Source organism: Peromyscus californicus, unplaced genomic scaffold (assembly GCF_007827085.1).
Source record: "Peromyscus californicus insignis strain IS unplaced genomic scaffold, ASM782708v3 Scaffold_13__1_contigs__length_99412109, whole genome shotgun sequence".
In the NCBI taxonomy this organism is placed as follows: Eukaryota; Metazoa; Chordata; class Mammalia; order Rodentia; family Cricetidae; genus Peromyscus; species Peromyscus californicus.
Window position 1 is genome coordinate 81,297,998 of NW_026294424.1, and position 24,443 is coordinate 81,322,440.

Below are 24,443 nucleotides of genomic sequence, written 5' to 3' on the forward strand. Positions count from 1 at the left end.
ATATATAAACGTAAATCTTTAGACCTAGGACCTGTCTGCTCTCTATGTCCCCTTATCCCTGGCTTTATTGTATAGGTACCACCTACCGGTTGCAAGGACAGCCTTGACAAAAACGGCCAGGACTCCCCAGAGAAGCAAGTGGGTCTTCTTCATCCTGTCTTCACTTTTGAAACACTAAAGCCAGAAAGCCAGGGCCAAGGTGTGTGTCTATAAGGAGTGTGCAAATGATGCTGCTTCTGCTTTCTTAAAATAACATCCCAGGCAACGGCGAGCTGCAAACAATCCCAACTGTGGTTCAGATTTGAGCTGTATGCTACCCTGGAAAGAAGCATGTAGTTCATATTTAGATGTTTCTTTCCAATCTAAAGCTTTCCTGCAAAGCCAGGATTTGATGAATCATTTCTGCTTTGCATTTATGCTACAGCAATGTATAAACCCCAAGCCTAATAAGAATGTGAAGTCAGAACTCTATTGAGAATGTTTAAATGTGTTCTCAACTTCATCATCTGTATACGCTCTTATTAGTCTTCAAATCAAACATTTGACATTTTTCATAGCTGGAACAATAAGCACAGGGAAAGAGAAAAAAAGGAATGAAGGAAGAAAAGTAACAAAGCTTTCCAGGTTCCTAATTGCATACTGTGTCAGTTTCTCTGCTAGCCTTGAATTAACCAAATTATCATAATTAAATATCCATGTGTTTACTCTTGCCACTTTCAGTTTATTTTATAAGTTCAGACACAGAAGTAGAGTTTGAAACTGATAAGTCCTAAACTGTTACATTTTACTTCCACAGGCTTGAGAATGACTTCCTGCTTCCCCTCTTAGTAATTCCTTCCAGACATTCACTACGACACTAGCCACGCTGTCTCAACAAAAAACTGAATCACTGGAGTATATGCCTCAAAATTTTTCACTTAATTATTGTCAAATTTTAAAAAGAAAAACAGAGCCAGGCGGTGGTGGCGCACGCCTTGAATCCCAGCACTCGAGAGGCAGAGCCAGGCGGATCTTTGTGAGTTCGAGGCCAGCCTGGTCTACAGAGTGAGATCCAGGAAAGGCACAAAGCTACACAGAGAAACCCTGTCTCAAAAAACCAAAAAAAAAAAAAAAAAGGAAAGAAAGAAAAAAAGAAACCTGAGTTTTTATTCCCATCTCCAACATCCTAGAATCTCCTATCTCAGAAACAGGATGGCTACATTTGTATGCAATAGCAACAAATGTGTGTTATTTTAGCTCTTATCTATAATTTTGTAAGAGTCTCCTAACATTTTAAGAGGTAATAAACAATATTTCAAGGTCATAAGCAGGCAGCCTAAATGCAGGAAGTGGCAAAGATATGAAACCCGAGCACATAATTGCATCCTTCAAAGACTCTGTAGTGAAGGCTGAGGAGATGACTCAGGAGGTAAGAGCACTGGCTGCTCCTCCAGAGGACACAGGTTCAATTCCCAGCTTCCACAAGACAGGTCTCAACTGTCTGTAACTCCAGTTCCAGAGGATCCAGCACCTTCTTGTGGTCTCTGCAGGTACCAGACACACAAGTGGTACACAGACATAATACAGGCAAAAACCTATACACACAAAATAAAATCAATTGTACCTTTTAAAAAAGAATCTTTAGCAAAAGTCTAGCAAAAGCAAAGTACCAGGCACTATAACAAATGATTCCACTATACCATCAAGTATATTCTCATTTTAATACTACTCTGAATAAGACTCAAAAATTGCCTCTCCTGGTTCTCAGTGTGGTAGCACATGCCTGTAACCAAGTGTTCAGAGGCTGAGGTAAAATGATCATGAGTTCAAGGCCAGCCTGCCTATGAAGCCAAACACTGACTCCAGAAAAAAAGGAAAAGGAGAGGAGAGAGGGGGCGAGAGGGCAGGACAGGACTCCCAGGAACAATTTTATCTACCAGAAAAGCAAACAGATCTAAGAGGATATTTATGGTAATTATGGAAATCAAAACAACTATCAACTTTTAAGTTCCTAACCCCAACTACAGTTTCTAAATGACTGACTTATTCTATAACAGAGAGAGAGAGAGAATACGAATGATAATGAATTCAGAGGTGAATATAGCTGAGCAATCAACCACCTATAATCCCAGCACTTGAGAAGTAGAAGCAAAAAGAGCTCATGAGTTCAGGCCAACCTTGACTACACAGCAAACCTACAGTCAGCCTGGGCTACATGACACCCTGACCCTCTCTCACCCCCAAAAGTTAACTGGGTAGTTTAAGTCACTGTTTCCTTGAAAATATACTCAAGTCTCAACTGCCTCCCTCAAACAACTTGGATACACCTGTGGAGAAAGCAAAGTTTCCTCAAAACCTTCTTCTGTATAAAAGCAAAGTATGGTACATTTGTGATTATTAACATAAAGGAAAGCCCCGTATTTGGCGTCTCTGTCCCTTTTTGTCACTTTCCTAACCCTGTGGTTTAGTGCGTCTATTGTGTAAGCTACATATCTAACTGTAAAGATGATGCTGTAGCGTACTTTTGTCACAGGACGGGAGTAGCTTAGGCTGGTAATACAGGGTCTGAAATCAGTGTATGCCTGTGCAGTCTAGGGATCATCCACCTACAATCACTTGAAATATTAGTTAACATAGGATTTCCTGTTTACACTGAGCCAATTTCTGGAGAGATGGCCTAAGAATATGTGTTTTCAAAGGGCACCCCATCTGATTCTGATGTACTTTGAAGTTTGAAAACTGGTGGATAAGAAGCCTATGGGCAGAGTGGGCACCAACATTAAGTATTTATGAAAGAGTATGGGATTAATAAAGATTAAACTTCTAAAACAAATAGCATCACACTGAAAACAGGTTAGCTGAGCTGTCATTTGGTTTGAGGGGAGAGGCTGTTGCTGTTTTAAAACAGGGTCTTCCCATGTTATTCTAGCTGGCCTGGTACTCACTATGTAGCCAGGGCTGGCCTTGAACTCTCAGGAATCCTCCTACTGCAGCCTCCTGAGTGCTGAGTTACGGGCCTAGGCCATCACAGTTGGCTTCTCCACAGTTAATACTTTAACAGTTTGGATCTGGGTGTGAGACTTGGCCATGGCCCTAAGTGTCAGACTAACATTTCAATCTTTTTGACTCAGTCTTTTGCAGGTGAGCATGTTAGTTATTTCTCTCAATTTCACAATATTTGAAAACATGACACATGTGCCATCAGACTTAAATTATTAAGAAACAAGCTCAATGGGGTAGTGCAGGGAGAGTTTTCTGCTATATACCCTTCAAGTCTTATCTACAACCAACAACAACCCATAAGTACATTTGTGTGTATCAATTCATCTCAAGCTATGTAGTACAGCCATACAATAACAAAGACTGAAACTTTGTGTTTTCTTGTTGTTGCTGCTTGAGACAGGGCATCATATTTCCTCCCAGACTGGACTAACACTTAACTGTGTGGCTCTGTCTGAGCTTGAACCCTAACCCTCCAAAGTGCTGGGATTACAGGCATGAGCCACTACAGGCAGCTCCAGACTGCAATGCCCCTTTTCACCGACAAAGAATAGTGAGTATTCAGCGGCATACTCCCTCCCTCCGTTAGCCTCTCTTCAGTACCATCTCTCCCTGTGGAAGCCTCTTCTCACGCAAAGGGACTTGTGACAGCAGCCTGGCCTTCTTCCAGGGAAACACTTGAAGTGGTGATATTTTAATAGCCTTCTTGGCTGGAAGTCTAAGACGGAACAGAAATCTCTTGATTTTCTTTTTAATGGATTACGGTCTACATTTAATGTCATGCTGCATATTTCCCATCTGTCCTAGAACTACAAGTGGAGAAAACAAGCTTTAATAATAAATAAAATTTCCCAACCAGCCACAACAAACATTAAAAACAAAGTACACATTAAATCTTGAACTAAATGTCAGTCTATAAATTTCAAGTAACCTAACAATCTTTTAGATTTTAAAAGTAACTTCTGGGGCTAGAGAAATGTTTCAATAGTTAAGAGTACTGACTGTTCTTGCAGAGGACCTAAGTTCAGTTCCCAGCATCCACATGGCAGCTAACAACCATCCGAAACTTTAGTACCAGGGAATTTGACCCTCTCCTGGCTTCCCTGGGTACCTGGCACACATATTACATACACATGCATGCAGACAAACACCTAAATACATAAAAATAATAATAAATCCCTTTTAAAAACTAACTCCTCAGTATTTCCAAAAATGCTACAGAAGGCACAATATAATGTGAACCCCTTCATACATCTGATAGTACGTTTAGTATTTTCATAAAGGATACACGAAGTAAAAGAGAATAATCACCCTTCAAGTTACCTTCTTTCACATTCTTAGCATTCATATAAACAGACTCTAAAATCCACTGATTCTAAAAAAGAGAAATTACTAATTTTAAAAGAAAACTAACGTGTATACTTGAGACACTGTATAACACATGCTGTCGGTTACAGGGAAACCCCACAGCTATGCTTATAATCAAGAACCCCTAACACCAGAAATCCACAATTAACTGACAGTCTCACGAGGGCACACATGAGGAGAGAACTGACATGGGAGATCTCTCTCCTCCAAAACACAGTCGCTGTGTGGATATGATGGTGAGCCATCAGAAACACAGCATTTACCATGTCTCCATACAAACTTTCTCTAACTTGGGTAACTTTGACACAAAAGGCAGAGCAGAAATAATTGTTGGACCAACTCGGACAAGTAAACTAAGGGAAGATTCTATTAGCACTAGAAGGAAAATCTTCAAAACGGAGAGAGATGCAGTGAGACGAAGCATTCTTAAGTGAAAACTCTGATGTCCCTATAAAACATGTGTGACAAGTATTCATTATCAGTGCAGCATCAAACACACTAAAACTTCCCAAATGTCCCTGGTTGCCACCCTCAGTCACACACCTGGTTACTAGTGGAGGATAAAGGAGTTTTTCAGCTGGGCATGATGGCTCACCCCTGCAATCTCAGCACTCATGTGGCCAATATAGGAGGACTGTCATGAGTTCAAAGCCAGCCCAGGCTACAAAGTGAGGCACTGTCTGGAAAGAGGAGGTGGTTTTTCCCTATTTCGAAACAGAGCTAAAACCTTTGTTCTTACTGAAAGTCTGTCCTCCCACTAAGATCCTTGCTGTGTTGTTTTCAATATTCTAAAAGGACTTGTCTTCCCAGACGTTATACTCTGGGAAGACAGACAAGAAAAAGAAAGCTCAATAAATACTCACCCATTGTGATAAATGCTCCAAAAGAAATCTGCACAGGAATAAACTGAGAGCATGTGGAGCAGGGCTGGAGTCATCTACTTCACACCGTGTACTTGGGAAAGGCTCTGAGGAGGAGGCATGTCTAGGCAGAAACATGAACAAATGAGATGATGCTCACCCTAGCATCACAAATAGCCATACAGAATGATTTAAAACACCATCATTGATATTTTCAGGATTCTGTTACATCCCTAGATAGGCTAGGCTAATGAGTCCACTCCAGGTTTACATTGTAGACTGAAGTGTCCATCAACCTAATCTGGGAATTTGGGAGTTTTCGTTATTTTTGCCATGATAGATACTGAACTGGAGAGCTATGTGCTGGACAGCAGTCTATCACCAAGCTACATCCCTTGTCCCCAGATTCTTATCTCAACACACTGAGAGATAATCCACTTTTAAGCTTATTCAAATTGTTGGCAGAATTCATGCCTCACCGTTGTTAAGACTCACTCCCCATTTCCTTGCTGGCTACAAGGTTTTCTGAGCTTCCAGAAGCTGAGTGCATGCCCTGACTTGTATGTAGTCCCTTTATCATCAGCAAGTGAGGTCAGAAGAGGGCATCAGGTCCCCTGGAACTAGAGTTATAGATGGTTGTGAGCCACGATGTGGGTGCTTGGAATGGAGCCTGGGTCCTTTGCAAGAACAAGTGCCCTTAACCATAAAGTCATCTCTCCTGCACAAGGGAAAGACATTTTGAAGGGGCCATTATTCTGCCTACTACAGAAACAAACAAACAAAAAAATGCTACAAGGGAAAAAAAGCAAATAAAAGACATTTGATGGGGGAAGGCATGGCCTGCACAGGTCAAGGAGCAAAGAAGAAACTCCCCCTAAATGCAGCAGAATAAGGAGGAAAATGGAAACGACACCATATGCTTCATGATGATAAGAATAATTGTCACAGGATATCTGATCGCACTGTGAAGCTCTAACACTGTGTTAACAAAATTAACTTTGAATCAGGAAAAAATTATTATTAAAAGATAATACTGGGGTTGGGGATTTAGCTCAGTGGTAGAGCACTTGCCTAGCAAGCACAAGGCCCTGGTTTCAATCCTCAGCTCAAAAAAAAAAAAAAAAAAAAAAAAAAAAAAAAAAAAAAGATAATACTTTTTCTGTTGCCAAAAAAACATTTTGCCTTAACAAAAATATAACTTGCCAAGAAGGGAATTCCAAAAATAGGGTTGGGGCAAGGTTTTGTTTTTGTCTTTCCAGGAGAATAAAAGCATCCAACGCTGGAATCTAAAGACCATTGGACAAATGAGACATCTGAAGAAAAAGAGCAAATCATCAAGAGAAAATGTCCCAAGAAAAAGAGCAAATTGGCCTAATGGTATAGCATGATTCCAATATGGTAGAATTTCATTAATCCTCCAAAATGCTTGTTTTTGCTGCTCTCTACAAACATAAAAGGCAAATGGCCTTTTTGTGGTCCAAGTCAATTAAAAATCAAAGCTGGGTTTGACGTTGGAGTGTGGCTCTCTCCTTCTCTAAACCCAAGCATGCTTGTTAAAGAAAATCCAAAAATCTCTGTCTCATATCAGAAGAGCTACTTGGCATAGGACAGAAGAAAAGCAAAATTAAGGGACTAGTCTATTGCCACTAATCTCATAATCCTTTGGTTTTATTTTGACTCTTTAAAACTTTTCTTAAGGTATAAATATTATCTCAAAATCTATAAAATTATATATATGCACATAGATATGTATATATGTGTGTGTATGTATGTATGTATGTATGTATATACTTTCTGTTGGGATTATAGTAGTCATACAGAGTACTAACTCATTTTAGAAATAAGCTTCATCTAGCTTCCTGTACGTATTTTTAGGTTTGAGTCTGAAGTAGGTAACTAGGAACTAAGTTTGTGTACTCCAAATGCACTTAATAGATTGTGGTCCTCTAATCTTTTGGGGATCTGCTGTATATGACATTTAAAATGTTTAAGTTTTCTGCAGTGAACCATGACCATTCCTAGCAGTGATCTTTGAGGTCTCCAAGATGATGGAGCCCAGCAATGACGGTTCTACCTGAAATGTGGTAACACCTCTAAGCTGACAAATACCACTCAAAGATCAGCTTTGGACTACAAACTGCTCAGGACAACTTCAAAGTTGTTAACTAAGGTAGTCCAGCCTCATAGACTACTCCAGCCAAGACTTCAGACAAGCCCTGCACTTTCCCATCACACAGAGACTGGACAACAAATGATACCACTAGCTCTCCTAGGATTTGACCATTATCCCAATTTTTTCAGGGTCCCCTAATGATGCTGTCACTCCCAGACAACAGGAACTAATTTTAAGAACACAACACCCACATCCCCAAGAGGTAGGGTGGGTGGTTTTTGTCATTCAGTGGGATATGGATTTTTGTCACTGTTTAGTGGGGTTAGTTGCAAGTTGTTATTGCTCATGGTCAGGGAGGAAATTAAGCAAAGGAGATTAGATTCATGGATCTCCTTCTGAAAAGAAAAAAGGGGAGGATACAGGAATGATAGGATAAAAGGGTAGATTATTGAATCTACTTTTAGACTAAAATGCAACTACTAGTCTCAAATATTTTACATTGGTATGGATTTTTGTATATTGATACAGATCTAAGGTTATTTTTGTTACAACAGACTATAAGGTATTATACCTATGCAATTCATTTAAAACTATAAAGTTCTAGTACCTGAAACTGTTTAGGATAATTAAGATAACAATCAAACTTGAGTAAGGGTTTAGACGTACACAGAAATCTTTATTTAGCTTCATGTGTTTTAGATAAGTGGTCTTCAAACACTTCAGAGATCTACATACAGAATATGGCATTTAAGATGTTTTAATAACTTAAGGTTTTTCATGACAGTGAGACACATCTGCTCCTAGCAACACCAATCTACATCAAAAAAGGATGATGGGCATCAAAGAACCTCCATATGGAGTTTGCTTTGAATGTGGCAAAGCTAGCCATTGGGCAAGAAACTGCCCTTGCCTCCACTGCTGACAGTTACTGTCCAAACTGGACAAGCAGGACACAAAGGAAAATGACTGCCTAATTTCACCAAGACAAGGTAGGCCAATACTTCAAAATGTCTGCTTCACAGAAAGTCTGTGAGATATTCTAAGCCTATAGGCCAAAGATGGATGCCCCAACATTGCAGAGGAACCTTGGGTGACTGTCCAGGCAGCCAGCTGTCTCTGAAGTTTCTGTAGTTTTGGAAGTTGCTTGCTCTGCACTTCTTGTTTACTCAGGTAATATTATATCCTTCTGGGGTCTCTGATGGGGGTTGAAGACTAGATACTTACATCGTTTTCTTTGATACCAAATTCAGAAAAGAAACTTACAAAAGAGATGTAAAGTTTATAAGGTTGAGGGACATAAAAGCTTAAGTTGTTGATCTAAGAAAATATTTTAAGATCTAAAAAGATTATTTTTAGGTTGGGAATACAAGTTATAATAGAAAGTACTTTAGGTATAAAACTTTGGACTCACCAAGATAGGATTGATAATAGAGTACTTTCTCCAAATTTGCCAATTACTAATGGACTGGACATTATGAATGTAATTCTTACCTGATAATTGTTCTCATTGTATATAGTTTTACTGTGCTAGAGTTAAAACCTTTCCTTTTTATTTAGACAATATCTGACAATATTTCTTACTGTATATAGTTTTACTGTGTTAGAGTTAAAAGGGGAAAATGTTGTGGGATATTTGATTGCACAAGTAATGTTACCAGTCATTTTATTTTATTATTACCATTATTGTGTATATATAATGTGTGTATGGGTGAGGCCTGGTGTGCCCCAGTGCGTATGTGGAAGTCAGAGGGCAACCTTTGGGAATCAATTCTGCCCTTCACTGAGGTTCTGGGGATCAACTCAGAGGTCAGTCTTGGGTTGTAAATTCTTCTATAAACTAAGCTAGCTCACTGGCCCAAGAGAAAGTTTTTTCCTATTTAAATTGTACACATTTTTCTAGGCACAGTGGCACATGCCTGGAGTCCCAGCACTTTTTCTAGGCACAGTAGCACATGCCTGGAGTCCAGCACCCTGGCAGATGGAAGATGATCCAGAGTTTGACGCCATTTTTCAGCTTCACAGTAACTTAAGTCACATGAGATCCTACCTCAAAAAAGAAAGAAACAAAACAAAAAGGAGGGAAAGAAAGAAAAATGTGATCTATTTTAAATTTTTGGTTTTTTGCTTCTTTGTTGAGCCATGTAACCAGGCCTGCCTCATGCATGCTATGGAGAAGAGGCTTGCTCTGAACTCCTGGTTTTCCCACCTCCAGCTCTGATGTCTTGAGATCACAGACATATGCCACACACTCAGCTCTAGTCTGGATTTTACAATCAGCCATGGTCACCTTAAAAATAAAATGAAAAGTGGAACCTGGACTAACTTCCAGTTCTCTGTACCTTCCAAAGTACCAAAGTCCAAGACACTCATTTTTCCACATTTGTATGGAAAAAATCTCTTCTAATTGGTATTTCTTATCCCTAAATATTTCAGCTTTTGCAAGCAGAAATTGCAATATTGGTGTTTAGTCACAGTATTTGTCAAATTTGTATTTAGATATCAGAAAACAAAATCTTAAATCTAAAAAAACTCAAAACATGAGGAATAAGTTTTATTATAAAATATTTCTAAAAATTAAAAATTAAGACAACCAAAAAAAAAAAAAAAAGTTTTCTCCAAAAGCTTTCCACACAGCCTCGTAGGGCAGGTTTGTGGTTAAATGTTTATAAGGAGAGTCGCACCTGGGCCGTGGTCTGGTTCTAAATAACCTGCACCTGCAGTGGCTTTTCACAGAACTGCCCTGGCATCTGCAAGTCAGTCGGTTGGCATCACCCTTCACTTACCCTCACCCACAGGTCCTAATCTACAAGTGGCCTACTTCCAAACTTCATTTGAAAAAAATACATTTAGAGCTCATGCCCATTTTTCTGGAGACACAATAATAAAGAGGGTCCCATGAGAACCCTCAAACAACAATACATTTCTTTAGTCATCAACCCCAGCAGTCGGGTCTAGCTGTGCTTTAAGGAAACGAACATATCATCTATTTGGGGAGGAGGCTGCTGCTATAGGCAAATATGGCTCCTTTCCTTTCCTGTAATATACAATTTGCTATTTCTTGTTATAGAGTCCTCTTTTACTGTGTCATTTCCTTACCAGAAATTTAACTGTTTCCCACACAACCCTTCTCAAAACTTCTAAATTATTTTAATTTAATCTGAGTAAGTCACTATTTAATTCAAGCCACCCTTTACTCTTAAATTGTAATACACTCCACTTGTGTCCCTAGATTACCTTTCATATAAATTAGCACACTACTTTACCTTTTAAAGTCATCTTCTTCAAATGTATGTAAGTTCTCTCATATCTAGATGAATGCTTCCTTGAAGCAGAGTGGAGTTCATAAAGAGCAGGATCAAATGGCACGTATTGAAAGAATAGGAAGGCCGGGCGGTGGTGGCGCACGCCTTTAATCCCAGCACTCGGGAGGCAGAGCCAGGCGGATGGATCTCTGTGAGTTCGAGGCCAGCCTGGTCTCCAAAGCGAGTTCCAGGAAAGGCGCAAAGCTACACAGAGAGACCCTGTCTCGAAAAACCAAAAAAAAAAAAAAAAAAAAAAGAATAGGAAGAGAAACCAAACGGGAAGCATAGGGAAGTTAGGAGTATGACTCTGTGAGTTCTACCCCCAACACACACACACACACACACACACACACACACACACACACTCATGCACACAACACACATATACACATGCACACACACATCACACACATGTATACATATTCGCACACATGCACACACACATACACACAAATATATCATACACACATACACACACACACACACACACACACACACACACTCACATACACATACACCACATACATGCACACATATATCACACACACATACACACACAGCAGGACTATTTGAGAAAAGAGACAGACTCGCTTCTACAATTCTGGTACTCAGGAGACTGAGTCAGGTATCTGAAGATTGTCAGGCTACATAGTAAATCCCAAGCCAGCTTCAGTTACATGTGAGACCCTACAGCAGGGGTTATCAACCTGTGGGTAGTGATTCCTCACAAGAAGTTACATATCAGATATTTATGTTACAATTCATAACAATAGCATAATACTTTATGGTTGGGGTCACCACAACGTTAGGAACTGTATTAATGGGTCTCAGCATTAGGAAGGTTGAGAACCACTGTACTAGAGAGAGGGGGAGAGAGAACAGGAAAGAAAATACATTTTTCTCGTTTCAACTCTTTTATCAGGTGTTTGCAATTGTGTCATTACCATACTAAATACATTTTTCTTAAGAACAAGGAAAAAGAATAATGTATTGAGGAAGAAGCCATACGTTATTTTAGAATATCAGCTGCAGGGCTGTGGTTGGCCCGGTCAGTAAAAGCACTTGCCCTGTAAGCACAAGGACCTGAATTTGATGTCCAGAACCCATGTAAAATTTCAGGTGTGCTGGCCAGTGCTTCTAATCTCAATGCTGAGGACACAGAAATGGCAGGATCGGTGGGTCTCACTGGCCCGTCCTCATTGGTGCACTCTGGACCAATGAGATACTCTATCTCAAAGGAAGTGGACTGCTCTCCTGAGGATGACACCCAAGGTTGTCTCTCCAGCCTCTGCAAACACATCCATGCATGCTATTGCACCACACACACTCATGTATCCCCCACCACATGAACATACATATACACATTACACATAAAAATATCTAACAGATGCAACTGTAAAGATGTATTGAGAAAAAAAAATCTCAATTTTCCTACTAATCCAAAGCAATAGCTCCATAATCAGATAATCAACCAGCCTTCAGATGATTCATCCTAAGTTGTCCCCATGGGTCCACGATAACCAACCACAGGATTCTTACTGCTGAGAGGCCACAGGAGAGTGAGTGAGAGACCCAGGATTCTGAATCACTGACTTTGAAATTAAAGAGTCATGGCAAGATAATGTGGCAGCACTGTCTAGAGCTAAGAAAGGTATAGAAACAGACTCTCCCCTAGAAAGTCCCGAAAGAATACAGTCCTCCCAACACCTGGGCTTTGACTCAAAGAGACCATATCAGGCCTCTAACCTACTGAAAGTAACAATAACTAATGTTTGGTCTTGAGCTTTGGTGTCCAGATGGTCTGCAGTTCCTTTCTCAAGCACAAACCTTGACCCAGATGGGGCCACATGACTTTGGAACACTGCAGGCTCTAAGGCCTAGGTGGAATGTCTTCTGAGGCAACACAAGACCACCAGGGCAGGGAAGTGCCCAAGTAGGGACTGGGATAAAGGGATCGAAGAGACTGCTCAAACTCTGCTTGCAATGCCCTCTCTAGGAGCTAGCTAAACAGTATACAAACAGCAGTGGGAAAAGTTAGTTATCTGTTCCTAAGTGAACACAGAGTCCTGGGTCTCTGTCTACTGCTGTCCTTCCTTCCAGGTCCTTGTGTTGTCCAAAACCCTTCTGGCTGCAGCATTGAGCCACAAGGTGTGTGGTAATTTTTTTTTTTTTTTTTTTTTTTTTTTGGTTTTTCGAGACAGGGTTTCTCTGTGTAGCTTTGCGCCTTTTCCTGGAACTCACTTGGTAGCCCAGGCTGGCCTCGAACTCACAGAGATCCGCCTGACTCTGCCTCCCGAGTGCTGGGATTAAAGGCGTGCGCCACCACCGCCCGGCCGTGTGTGGTAATTTTTATAGCACCAATGAGACTCATTATTTCCTTGTATAGTTGGAGCAACCATGTATTTTCATTTAAAATAATTTCTCTTTAAGGCAAACTAAAACAGAGTTGCTAGCAGGAAAGCCAAAGATGCTTTCTTGGTCTTTAAAGCAATGGTTTTTGGTCAGTCTTTCATTCATTAACTATATACTGGCATTTACTCCAAATGGCTGGCCTGCAAGGGAATGAAGTATGACCTTCAATCAGAGGCAAATGCAGCACAGGTTTGTAAGGTGGGGGGACTGTTCGGATTATAGAAGGTCTCCCAGAATAAGTGATATTCAGGCTAAGATTGAAAAGTAAGTAGAAATCAGCCATGAGAGGGATGAATACAGTTTAGATAAAGACTGTAACGGCATTGACAAATTGGGAGTTCAAAGAAACCATGACCATTCAAGGAGATAAATTTTAGTATGTCAGTAGGAGTTCAGAGACTCTACACTTCACATATATATATATATATATGTGTGTGTGTGTGTGTGTGTGTGTGTATGTGTATATATACACATACACATCTCCTTGAATATCTAACATAGTTCATAGAAAACTACAAGATTCTAGATGGGTATAAATTTGGACTTTATATAGATGAATGTAACATATTTGGTTACCTAGTTCAATTCATTATCAACATGAAGTACATTTTCAGACACAACATCAAAATATTTTAGGGATTTATTCATATCTGAAAGTAAAGACTTAGGGAATATATTGTTATTTAATTTTTTAGTAAATCTTTTTTTTTTAATTTCATGTGCATTGGTATTTTGCCTGCATGTATGTCTGTCTGTGTGAGGGTGCCAGATCCCCTGGAGCCAGAGTTACAGACAGTTGTGAGCTGCCATGTGGGTGCTGTCAATTGAACTTGAATCCTCTGGAAGAGCATCCAGTGCTTTAACCACTAAGCCATCTCTCCAGCCCCACACTGTTATTTTAAATGTGTACTGGGACACTAAGTACACTAGTTAGCAATCATAGTACAAAAGATGCTCTAATAGAGCAATCAGGATAGACAAAAGTATTGAAAGAAAATCAGTAAATAGACAATCTTTATTTTATTTTATTTTATTTATTGGTTCTTTCGAGACAGGGTTTCTCTGTGTAGCTTTGTGCCTTTCCTGGAACTCACTCTGTAGCCCAGGCTGGCCTCGAACTCACAGAGATTCACCTGCCTCTGCCTCCCGAGTGCTGGGATTAGAGGCGTATACCACCACCACCCAGCCAATCTTTATTTTTAAAAGTAGCTTTTTTCTTTATTCTGTGTGAGTGTGAGAGGAAAACCTCCAGAAGTCTGGTCTCCCCTTCCACTGTGTGAATCCTGAGGCCTGAACCCACGTTGACAGCTGGCATCTGCCTTGCAAGCCACCTCAATGGGCTCAAATAGACAACCCTGTCAGGGTGGGGATATAGCTTAGCATATGCAAGACCTGGATTCAATCCCCAGCACCACAAAAAACCAACAATGAAATAAATAAGTACACAATTTTATCTTATCACAGAACAAAAAGGATAAAACTTCCCAAAATTAACCAATGAGGGAACAACATGCCAATCTCTGAATAATAGCCTCAAATTACACTTTCTGGGTTTCACCTGTACTGCAAACATATCACCTACATTGCTAAACATGGTTTCCAAGGCTCCAAAACAAAATCAGAGAACAGCAACACCGCGATGCTCACATTTGTTCTCGTGTTTGTCATACACTGGGCACAGCTGATCTGTCTCTGAGCACTTTCAGTCTCTAACCCTGAGGGGAGGGCTGCAGTTTCCCAGGACAAACTGCCCTGGGAGTTTTTCACAGGTGATAAAATGTAAACGAAGAAACACTACAATAGATCAGAAAGCAGAGAAAAATAAGAGGCAGATAAAGGAAGGCCCTGTGTGTTAAGCTAAGGATTAAGGGTTTGGGGAGGGTTGTGTGTTTGTTAGTTCATTTTGTTTGTTTGTTTGTAAAGAATAAGAAAACAGGTCTGGAGATAGAGCATAGTTGATGGAGTGCTTGCCTGGCATGGATGCAATCCTGGGTTCAGTCCCCAGCACCCCATAAGACTGAGAATGGCGGCCCAAGCCTAGGAGTTCTTCCTAGTTATCTCCAGCTAAAAAGATGGCCTCACCATCTTAGGCTACATATGACCCTAACTCAAAAAAAAAAAAATCAAAACAACTCATTTTGTCATTCAGACAACCAAACCAAATACTTTTTAAGATATAAGCTTATAAACTTTCAATACTTATCACACATTGCCATGGAAGTTTCATATATCTCACTTCCAACTCACTTCTAGTTTTTTTGTGACTCAAAATAGATACAGACCTTATTTGCAAAAGGTTTCTATCAGTATTAGTCTCAAAATAAGTGGTTTCCAACGGAAACCAATGGAAACTATACTTCATCTCTTCCATTTTCTTTCTTACACCTAAAAATAATCCTTCTTTCTTTTTTGTACCAAAAATAGTGAACTGTGCCTCAATAAATTGGCAACTATTAACACCACCCATATATTTCCTATTATTCTCATATCAGATTATTATTATTATTATTATTATTATTATTATTACTATTACTACTTCATTGAAAGTGGAAAAAAACTACTTTTGACAATTTCAGTCATCTGAAACTACTCTACAGTTCTGGGGTATAAATAAATAGTCATTCAACTATTATCTTAATTCATAAAAACTGTATTTAATATTTTATCATTCAGATATTAATTACTACAAAAATTTAAAACTTACATTGCTGGGCATGACAGTAAATTTTTATTTTTATTTTTATTTTTATTTTTTCTTTCTTTATTTATTTATTTATTTGGTTTTTCAAGACAGGGTTTCTCTGTTTAGCTTTGTGCCTTCCCTGGAACTCACTCTGTAGACCAAGCTGGCCTTGAACTTACAGAGATCCACCTGGCTCTGCCTCCCAAGTGCTGGGATTAAAGGCATGTGCCACCACCGCCCGGCGACAGTAAATATTTTTAATCCCTACACCCAGTCTAGGCTACATAATGAGATAATCTCAAAAAAAAAAAAAAAAAAAAAGGATGTGTTCTCAGGCCCCTGTGGTCTCAGCACTCAGGAGGTAGAGTCAGAAGAGCCAGGAGGACAAAGTCAGCCAGTCAAGGATACACAGGAAGGTCAAGACCAGCCAGGCTGCTCAAGACTCTGTCTCGAAACACAGCAGCAAATAAGCAAAGAAAAAAGAGGTGATGGAGACATGACTCGTTGTTTTAGAGCAATGGTTGTTCTTCCAAAGGACCCAGGTTCGATTCCTAGTGCGCGCGCGCGCACACACACACACACACACACACACACACACACACACACACACACACACACAGGGTGGCTCACAAGCAGCCATAATTCCAGTTTCAGAGTTTCCAACACCCACTTCTGGCCTTCACAGGGCACCAGGCAAACATGTAAAGTAAGTTAATACATCGAAAAGAAGAAAAAAAGAAAAACAAAGTTATAACAGAATTTGGTACATACAATCACTTGTAATGTTATATATCATTAATTATTATTACTTCACTAGTTCAGTAAGTAACAGAGTCTGGGAGTGGACAGTCCTTTCAAACCTAGAACACATTCCTTGAAGGAAGTATCCTAGCATTATCTAGACTCTAGAATATCCCCTATGCTCTGCAAGAAACACTCTAAATTTCTCATAAAACAAAAAAGAGTTATTTGCTAACGCCTGAACCAAATGTCACATGAGGAAATAAACATTCAAGGCAATGATAAGCTGTAGTCACCACAAATACGAAGTGAGAAGTCACATGTCAGACTAGTAGGATGGCTCCGTGGGAAAGGCAACCCGACAACCTGAGTCAGACCCCAGGAACCCACACGCCATGGTGCACACACACACACACACACACACACATACACACACACACACACACACACACACACACACACACACACACGTAACACTTTTTTTCCATTCAAAGAAAAAGCCAAGTGTTTTTCAACATTTGGTCATTTTCTTGTGGACTCCTGTTTTTCCTTCTAGTGGATGTGGGCTTATGTTCCCTAGCATCACCAAAGTTAACCTATATTTTAAGGAATACCAAAAATTTTTGACATAGAGTCTGACCCTATAGGCCACGGTGGCCTAGAACTTAATAGTGTGGAACAGGATGTCCTTAAAAACCAAAATCCTCCTGCCTCAAAAAAAAAAAAAAGACAGAAAAATAAAAATATTGAAACTATTCCAAATAGACAGAAAATGTAATGTTTAGAATAAGCTAAATGATATTAATCTATTCATTCTCATTTAAAATATTTGAAATAGTTTTTAACCTATCTATAATATGTTCATTTTAATCAAAGTATGACGAAGTTTAAGTTTTCACATACTTTTTTTTTTTTTCGAGACAGGATTTCCCTGTGTAGTTTTGGTGCCTGTCCTGGATCTCACTCTGTAGACCAGGCTGGCCTCGAACTCACAGAGATCCGCCTGGCTCTGCCTCCTTTAGTGCTGGGATTAAAGGCGTGTGCCACCATCACCCGGTTCAAGTTTTCATATACTTTGAAATAAAATGAACAGAACACAAAACTATTCCATGATAAATGGAAATTTGAATACAGTATAATTTAATATGCTATAGCCCCAGTTTAGATGCAACAGTATTCAAAAATACTTTCAAAACAAACAAACAAAAAAAACTTGAAATACTCTCTCAGACCTTTAATCTGGTGTTGAGTATATTTTAGTGACCTGCCTGAGTGTCTTGCACTTGATGGTGAGCTCTGTGAGGCCATGTCTTTTCTATCTGATGACATATTTCTTGACTGATCAGTTTGCCTTTGAATCTACAGCAGTATAAACCATGTGTTACAGACCATTAGCCATTAACATTTGCTACTGGCATAAACCACAAGCAGTTAATATTGCTATCTACTAAAGCTTACACTCAAGTGTGCCACTCTGGGTTTTTTTTCTCATTTTTTCCTTAATAATTTATGGTCACTTTGACTTTAAAAAAAGAAGAAAGGATCCCAGCACTCGGGAGGCAGAGACAGGAGGATCTCTCTGAGTTCAAGGCCAGCCTGGTCTACAAATCAAGTTCCAGGGCAGCCAGGGCTACGTAGAAAAATCCTGTCTCAAAAAAAAAAAAACCAAAAAGAAAGAAAAGAAAGGAGGAGGAGGAGGAGGAGGAGGAGGAGGAGGAGGAGGAGGAGGAGGAAGAGGAAGAAAGAAAAACTTAAGATTAAAATAAGAGGTTTATGCTCATTGTCAGAACATGGGTTTCCAGCCACATCCTATTGGGTTAAATTGTATTTTCTAAAATTGTGTAAAGGCTTTTAAAGGTTTCAGACAACCTTGGACACTTAAAAAGTATTGTGTACTTTAAGATATCACTTGTCGGGCTGAAGAGATGGCTCGGTGGTTAAGAGCACTGGCTGCTCTTCCAGAGGTCCTGAGTTCAATTCCCAGCACCCACATGGGAAGGCTGTCTTTAACCTGTGTAACGCCCTGCTTCAGGGAGAGACGCCAGTGGAGCAGTGAGGAAGGAGACACGGGCCTAGACAGCCTGCTAAGTGGGATCAACGCTCTCAGTGACTGTAACTGGAGGATTACCTTAAATCCTTCTATGTGTATGTGTGTGTTTGGGTTGGGTTTGGTTAGGGTTGCGTTTGTTGTTGCCATTTTGTTTTCTAAGACAAGGCCCCATGTGGTGTGCATAATTACGCTGACTGCTATATCCTTTTAAAGCAGTGGTTCTCAACTTTCCTAATATTGCGACCCTTTAATACAGTTCATCATATGGTGACCCCCAACCATGAAATTATTTTCATTGCTACTTCGTAACTGTAATTTTGCTACTATCATGAGTTGTAACAATATAAATATATGTTTTCCAGTGGCCTTAGGCGACCCCTGTGAAAGGATCCTTCCACCAGCCCCTACGGGGGGGTCGCGACACACAGTTTGAGAACCACTGTCTTATAGCTTCGCAAGGAGGCTGGCATGTAAAAAGACAGATATTTGAAGATGGCTTAGTCGGTAAAAGCGCTTTCTGCTCAGACTGACGCGAGTTCAATCCCCTAGACCCACACGACGCCCGTACTCTCGGTTTAAAGACAGACAGATGTAAACCCCAGGCTGGTTTCCAGCACCGAACGCTGGCTAACACAGCTCTTCTCCCTGTAGCCGTGCCCCCACTAGACCACACGATCTCCAAGCTCGGGAAAATCACCTCTTTTGGCCACTATCACTCTCTCCGGGCCGCCCAGCATGTGTGGTGCGAGGCCAGTGTTGAAGAACACACCCTGAACAGTCATTAAATACTGTAAGTCGACCCTACACGTAAATCCTGTAACAGGTGAGCCCCTGAGCGCTTCCACGAGTCTTTCCCAGAACACCAAAAAAAAAAAAACAAAAAAACAAAGCTTTTCCAGCAGAAGGAACCCGCGGTGTCTTTTCCCCTTCCCGGGAGCATCGTCCCCCGAAACCCTCCTCCGTCCTCTCCGGGGCTCTCAGGCTCCGGTCGGGCGGGTGGTCCCCGAGCCGCGCGGGGCCCAGAAACGCCGCGTCTACGGTAGCAACCGCCCGGCAAAAACAAAACAACAAAAAAGAACCAAGCCGGTGTAGCCCCGGCGCTCGGGAGGCTGGGGCTAGCCTGGCTACCAGGGCGAGGCCCTGCTTCAAAAGTCAAGACGGAAGCGGGGGGTGAAAACAACCTGCCTAACTTCGTAAGACGAGCGGACGAGCGCAGAGAACAAACCAGGAGCGGGAAGACTCTCTAGCGCGGCCCACTGGGCGCCCGGCCGACACGGGGACGCAGAGGCTCGGCGCCCTCTGCCGGCCGGGAGCTGCCTCGCCGCGCTGACGGGATTCCGGCTCCACGCCCAGGCTCGCCCGAGACAGCACGGAAGTCGCCGCCAAAGGCTCGGCGGAACGGAATGTCCTCACCCGGAACCGTTTCTACCCGGAAGCGTTTTTAAATTCGCCGGAACCGACTGGCTTTAAGAGGGCACGGTGAGGCTCGGTTTACGGGGGCGAGCGGAAGTCCGGGCTCGCGCGCTGCGCGGAGAGCATCCTGGGAGCGGAAGGAAGCGGCCTTACCTGCCGCGGATCCGGTGCTCGGCGACTCGTGCGGCGCGGAGCGTGTTTGGTGTTGAAAGCCTCCGGTTGCTGGGACTGTCGTTTCTGCGCGGAGGTCGGAAGTGCCGGAAATCGCCGCGTCGCTGGGGGACACCGGACGGCGTGAGAGCCATGGTGAAGAGATCCCGGCGGCGTGGAGCGGCCCAGTGGGCAGCTGTGCGGGCCAAGGCAGGTCGCCCCGCCACGGACGAAAATGAGGACGATTTAGAGTCGCCGCCCTCTCCAGGGGACTCCAGCTACTACCAGGATCAGGTAGATGAGTTCCATGAAGCGCGGTCTCGGGCAGTCTTGGCTAAAGGCTGGAACGAAGTCGACAGTGCGGAGGAGGATGGTGATGAGGAGGAAGAGGTGCTAGCCCTAGATATTGATGATGAAAACGAGGAAGATGGAGAGAGTTCGGAGGACGAGGAGGATGGCGAGGACAATGATGATGATGACGATGATGTTGGGAGCTCTGTGCAGAGTGAGGCTGAGGCCTCTGTGGATCCTAGCTTGTCCTGGGGTCAGAGGAAAAAGCTTTATTATGATACAGACTATGGTTCCAAATCCCGACGCCGTCAGAGTCAGCACGAAGTAGAAGAGGAGGAAAGAGAGGAAGAGGAGGAGGCACAGGTCATTCAGCGGCGCATGGCCCAAGCCCTGCAAGAGGATGATTTTGGAGTCGCTTGGGTGGAGGCCTTTGCAAAACCAGTGCCCCAGGTAGATGAAGCTGAGACTCGGGTCGTGAAGGATTTGGCTAAAGTCTCGGTGAAAGAGAAGCTGAAAATGCTGAGAAAAGAATCACCAGAGCTCTTGGAGCTGATAGAAGACCTCAAAGTCAAGTTGACAGAGATGAAAGATGAGTTAGAGCCGTTGTTACAGTTGGTGGAGAAAGGAGTCATTCCCCCTGGAAAAGGAAGCCAGTACCTGAGGACCAAGTATAACCTCTACTTGAACTACTGCGCCAACATCAGCTTTTATTTGATCTTAAAAGCCAGGAGAGTTCCTGCACATGGACATCCTGTTATAGAAAGGCTCGTCACCTACAGAAATCTGATCAACGAGCTGTCAGTTGTGGATCAGAAACTGTCCTCCGAAATCCGTCACCTACTCACAGCCAAGGATGGTGCTGTAAAGAAAGAACTGAATCCAAAAGCAAAATTGACCAAAACCAAGCCGAAGCCTGTTTCACAGACGACTGCTGCTGATCTGCCTGATGACTCTGATCTTGATGGAGCGGCACTAAGATACTCTAAGGAAATGGAAGACCGGCAAAAGTTGAAAAGAAAGAAAGAAGAAAATAATGCTGAAGAACAGGCTCTCGAAGAGCAGAATGCAAAGAGAGCTATTACCTACCAGATTGCTAAAAACAGGGGACTTACGCCTAGGAGGAAGAAGATTGATAGGAACCCCCGAGTGAAACATAGGGAAAAGTTCAGAAGAGCCAAAATTCGAAGGCGAGGCCAGGTTCGTGAAGTTCGCAGAGAAGAACAGCGCTATAGTGGTGAACTGTCTGGCATTCGTGCCGGAGTTAAAAAGAGCATTAAGCTTAAGTAAAGTTACTCTTTGGCCTAGTTTTTGGCAATTATTTTAGCTCAATAAAAGTATTTTGAACTAAAGTGATTGTGTTAATATGTGATACCTAGTTTTCATTATAAGTTTAAAATTTGTTGTCAACAAGGAAATGGAGGGTGTTGCTTTGGGCTTCTTGGTTGGTCTTTTGTCCTGGGTGCTGCAAATTTGAACCTGGAGCCTGTGTGTAACTAACCAGGCACTCTTACCAGTGAGCCGTCTCCAGCCCTGGGCTACTGTTTTATTTGCCCATAAAAGTCCTAAGAATTGTGGAAATTATGGTCGGAAGGAAAAACAAAATACTGTGTTGAAGTATGCCAATATTTTAGCAAATATTAGCCTAGAAAACTTTCCCAGCTAGTTGAGTGTCAATGAAGGTTAAAGCACTTTTATGTAAGTTTACATATGGAAAGAATACATCTTTGACAGTCACGGTTTTTCTGTGATAGCCGGTAAAAGGACCTGACAGATTTCAATCACAATTGTAATTCTTGGGGCAGGATATATATGTGGGTCTGATGTTAAAATGGATTCCATACATTTGTGGTAAAAGTAACTGTGGTTGAATGGGACAAAATGGGAAAGATGCCTTAATTACACCAATTGTATTTTTTAATAATCTTTTTTTGTGGTGAATAAGGTAAAAATTCCATATCCCCTCTGCTGGTGATTTACTGTGGTTGCTATCTGCTTATGTAAACACAAGATTACACTTGTGTAAAACTGCCTATCATCCTTACAGTAACAAAGGTAGGTATGTTGTCTTAATATCAAAGATGAGGAAGCTGCAGTTCTTGGTTGAAGAGGTTATTCAGTGGGCTAGAACCTTTGTTCTGCAAGCATTCAGACCTGAGTTTGAACTCCCAGCAACAACAAAAACAAACATGGCTATCTGGCTCTGTATTCCCAATTTTGGGAAGTGGAGACAGGTGGATCCCTATAACTCACTGGCCAGCCAGCCTAGCCCAAAACAAGCTTCCAGCTCAGTAGGGGACCTACCAAGGCAATAAGGCAGAAAGGGATAGCGGAAGACACCAAGGTGCCCTGCTCTGGCTTCTACATGCATACATCACCCCACCCCCACACAGCTGAAATTATGTGAGGTTAACTTGCTAAGGACACCTGCTTGGGATCTGAACAAACCAACTTAATATTTATTATCTTAACCTCTGACGGCTATTTCCCCAGTGGAGCACACCTGCCAAATTATTTTTCTTAGAAATAAAAGGTACTTACTAAGATAATTTCCTGAGCACATTATTAGTACGTATTTCCTTATTCTTCAACAGCAGAAGTGCATGCCATTTTAGGTGCGTAGGATGCAAGGGATGACTTGTGAGAGTTGGTTCTCTTCCACCATGAGGGTTCCAAGAATTGAACCAAGGCTTGGGGACAAGTGCCTTTACCCAGTGACCCATTTCACTGGCCCTACTATTCACATTTTTTGAAGATGAGGAAATTGAGGTGAAGAGGATTATAATTTTTCAAAGTCACAAAGCTATTAGGCATCACAGGCATGATTTTAACCCAGTCTTGTTGGCTTCAGAGCATGATTCCATCCTTCCTGTTCAGATGAAGTAGAAAAAAATTTCAAAAATTTCCTGGGTGATTTTTGAGTTAGTTGACTTGAGTTTCACTTTCTTCATCTCTTAGGATAACCATGTTTAAGAGCAAACTGATTAGGCCGCTTGAATTCCAAACCAAATTCTTAGTAGCTTTAGACAAAGTACGTGATGTCTCTGCCTCAGTTTTGTTTTTGTTATTTTGTGTAAACCTCAGTAGTGGGGCCTGAGGATGTAGTTTAGTATAATGCTTGCCTAGATTGCAGGGAGGCCTTGGGTTCAGTCCTGCACACCTCATAACTGGACATGGTGGGCACACTATAATCCCAGCACTTGGGATGTAAGTGTCAATCAGAAGTTGTTCAAGGATACTCGGGTTCACAGCCAGCCTTTCTCAGAACAAAACACCACTGGCTAAGAGAATTGCCTACTTTGGAGGGCTGTTACGAGGATTAAGTGAACTAATACATGAATATTTAGAACATCTGTTGAAGACCATAGGCATTTCCTTGTGAGATCTGAGTTTGCCTGACACAGCAGAGCTGTATAAAGGGGTGGTGTGACCACAGGCATTTCCTTGTGAGATCTGAGTTTGCCTGACACAGCAGAGCTGTATAAAGGGGTGGTGTGACCACAGGCAAGGTTGCCAGGTGTCTGGGATGGTCTGCATTTGGCTGTACTGGGGGGAGGTCTTTTGCTCCACCCTTTGGCATTCCTTTAATGCCTTTTGGCAGAGACAGTCGGGCCAATGCATAAGGATCCAGGCCCTCCTTAGACTATTCTGTGTTTCTGTCTGTCTCTCTCTAGCTGTATTTCTTTCTAATATTTCCTGCTGCTCCTGCTCAAGAGTACCCTGGGGAAAAGTGGTGGGATGGCCCCCCCCCAAACATGTTACCTAATGGCGTTGGGTTAGCAGTAGCAAGTTAATATCCTACATGGAACCCTGTCAGAATAGTTTGAGGACAGCTAGGCTGTATGTTTTAAAATAAATTATACTTAGGCATATGGTCAAACACAATTATGAGTTTGGCCTTGGGTTAGCTGAGTTAATAGTCTCCACCTTTAACACTGAGCATGTGTCTGGTCTATTTCACCGTTTCCTCACATTGAACAGCAGGTGCTTGTTACAGCCATTTAAGTAGCCAAGTGACAGATCATGCTTAGGTACTGTTTTAAGGGTTTTTTTTGTCTGAGGAGTGGGGGCTTACGACGGTCTC

The 24,443-nt window shown here is 41.7% G+C and overlaps 2 protein-coding genes across 8 annotated transcripts in view; one reads left to right on the top strand and one right to left on the bottom strand.

The window, feature by feature from the left end:
* Window positions 1-19,964, bottom strand: part of Jchain (joining chain of multimeric IgA and IgM) — a 28,260-nt gene extending 8,296 nt beyond the window's left edge. The window contains exons 1-5 of one of the 7 annotated variants that reach the window (XM_052735316.1): window positions 19,734-19,964; window positions 5,211-5,331; window positions 4,303-4,354; window positions 3,583-3,697; window positions 87-318 (exon numbers count right to left, since the gene is read on the bottom strand). In XM_052735316.1, coding sequence (XP_052591276.1) covers window positions 87-153 — 67 coding nt within the window. In that variant the 5' untranslated portion in view covers window positions 154-318; window positions 3,583-3,697; window positions 4,303-4,354; window positions 5,211-5,331; window positions 19,734-19,964. The other 6 variants (XM_052735315.1, XM_052735314.1, XM_052735317.1 and 3 more) reach the window with 6 other exon arrangements.
* Window positions 19,965-20,077: 113 nt separating this feature from the next.
* Utp3 (UTP3 small subunit processome component) lies at window positions 20,078-21,711 on the top strand. Its single transcript, XM_052735313.1, has one exon. The coding sequence runs from the start codon at window positions 20,225-20,227 to the stop codon at window positions 21,647-21,649; it is 1,425 nt and encodes a 474-aa protein (XP_052591273.1). The 5' UTR covers window positions 20,078-20,224; the 3' UTR covers window positions 21,650-21,711.
* Window positions 21,712-24,443: the final 2,732 nt, after the last annotated feature.

Coding starts and splice junctions, on each gene's coding strand:
- Utp3 (XM_052735313.1), top strand. CDS start 20,225: ATGGTGAAGAGATCCCGGCGGCGTGGAGCGGCCCAGTGGGCAGCTGTG.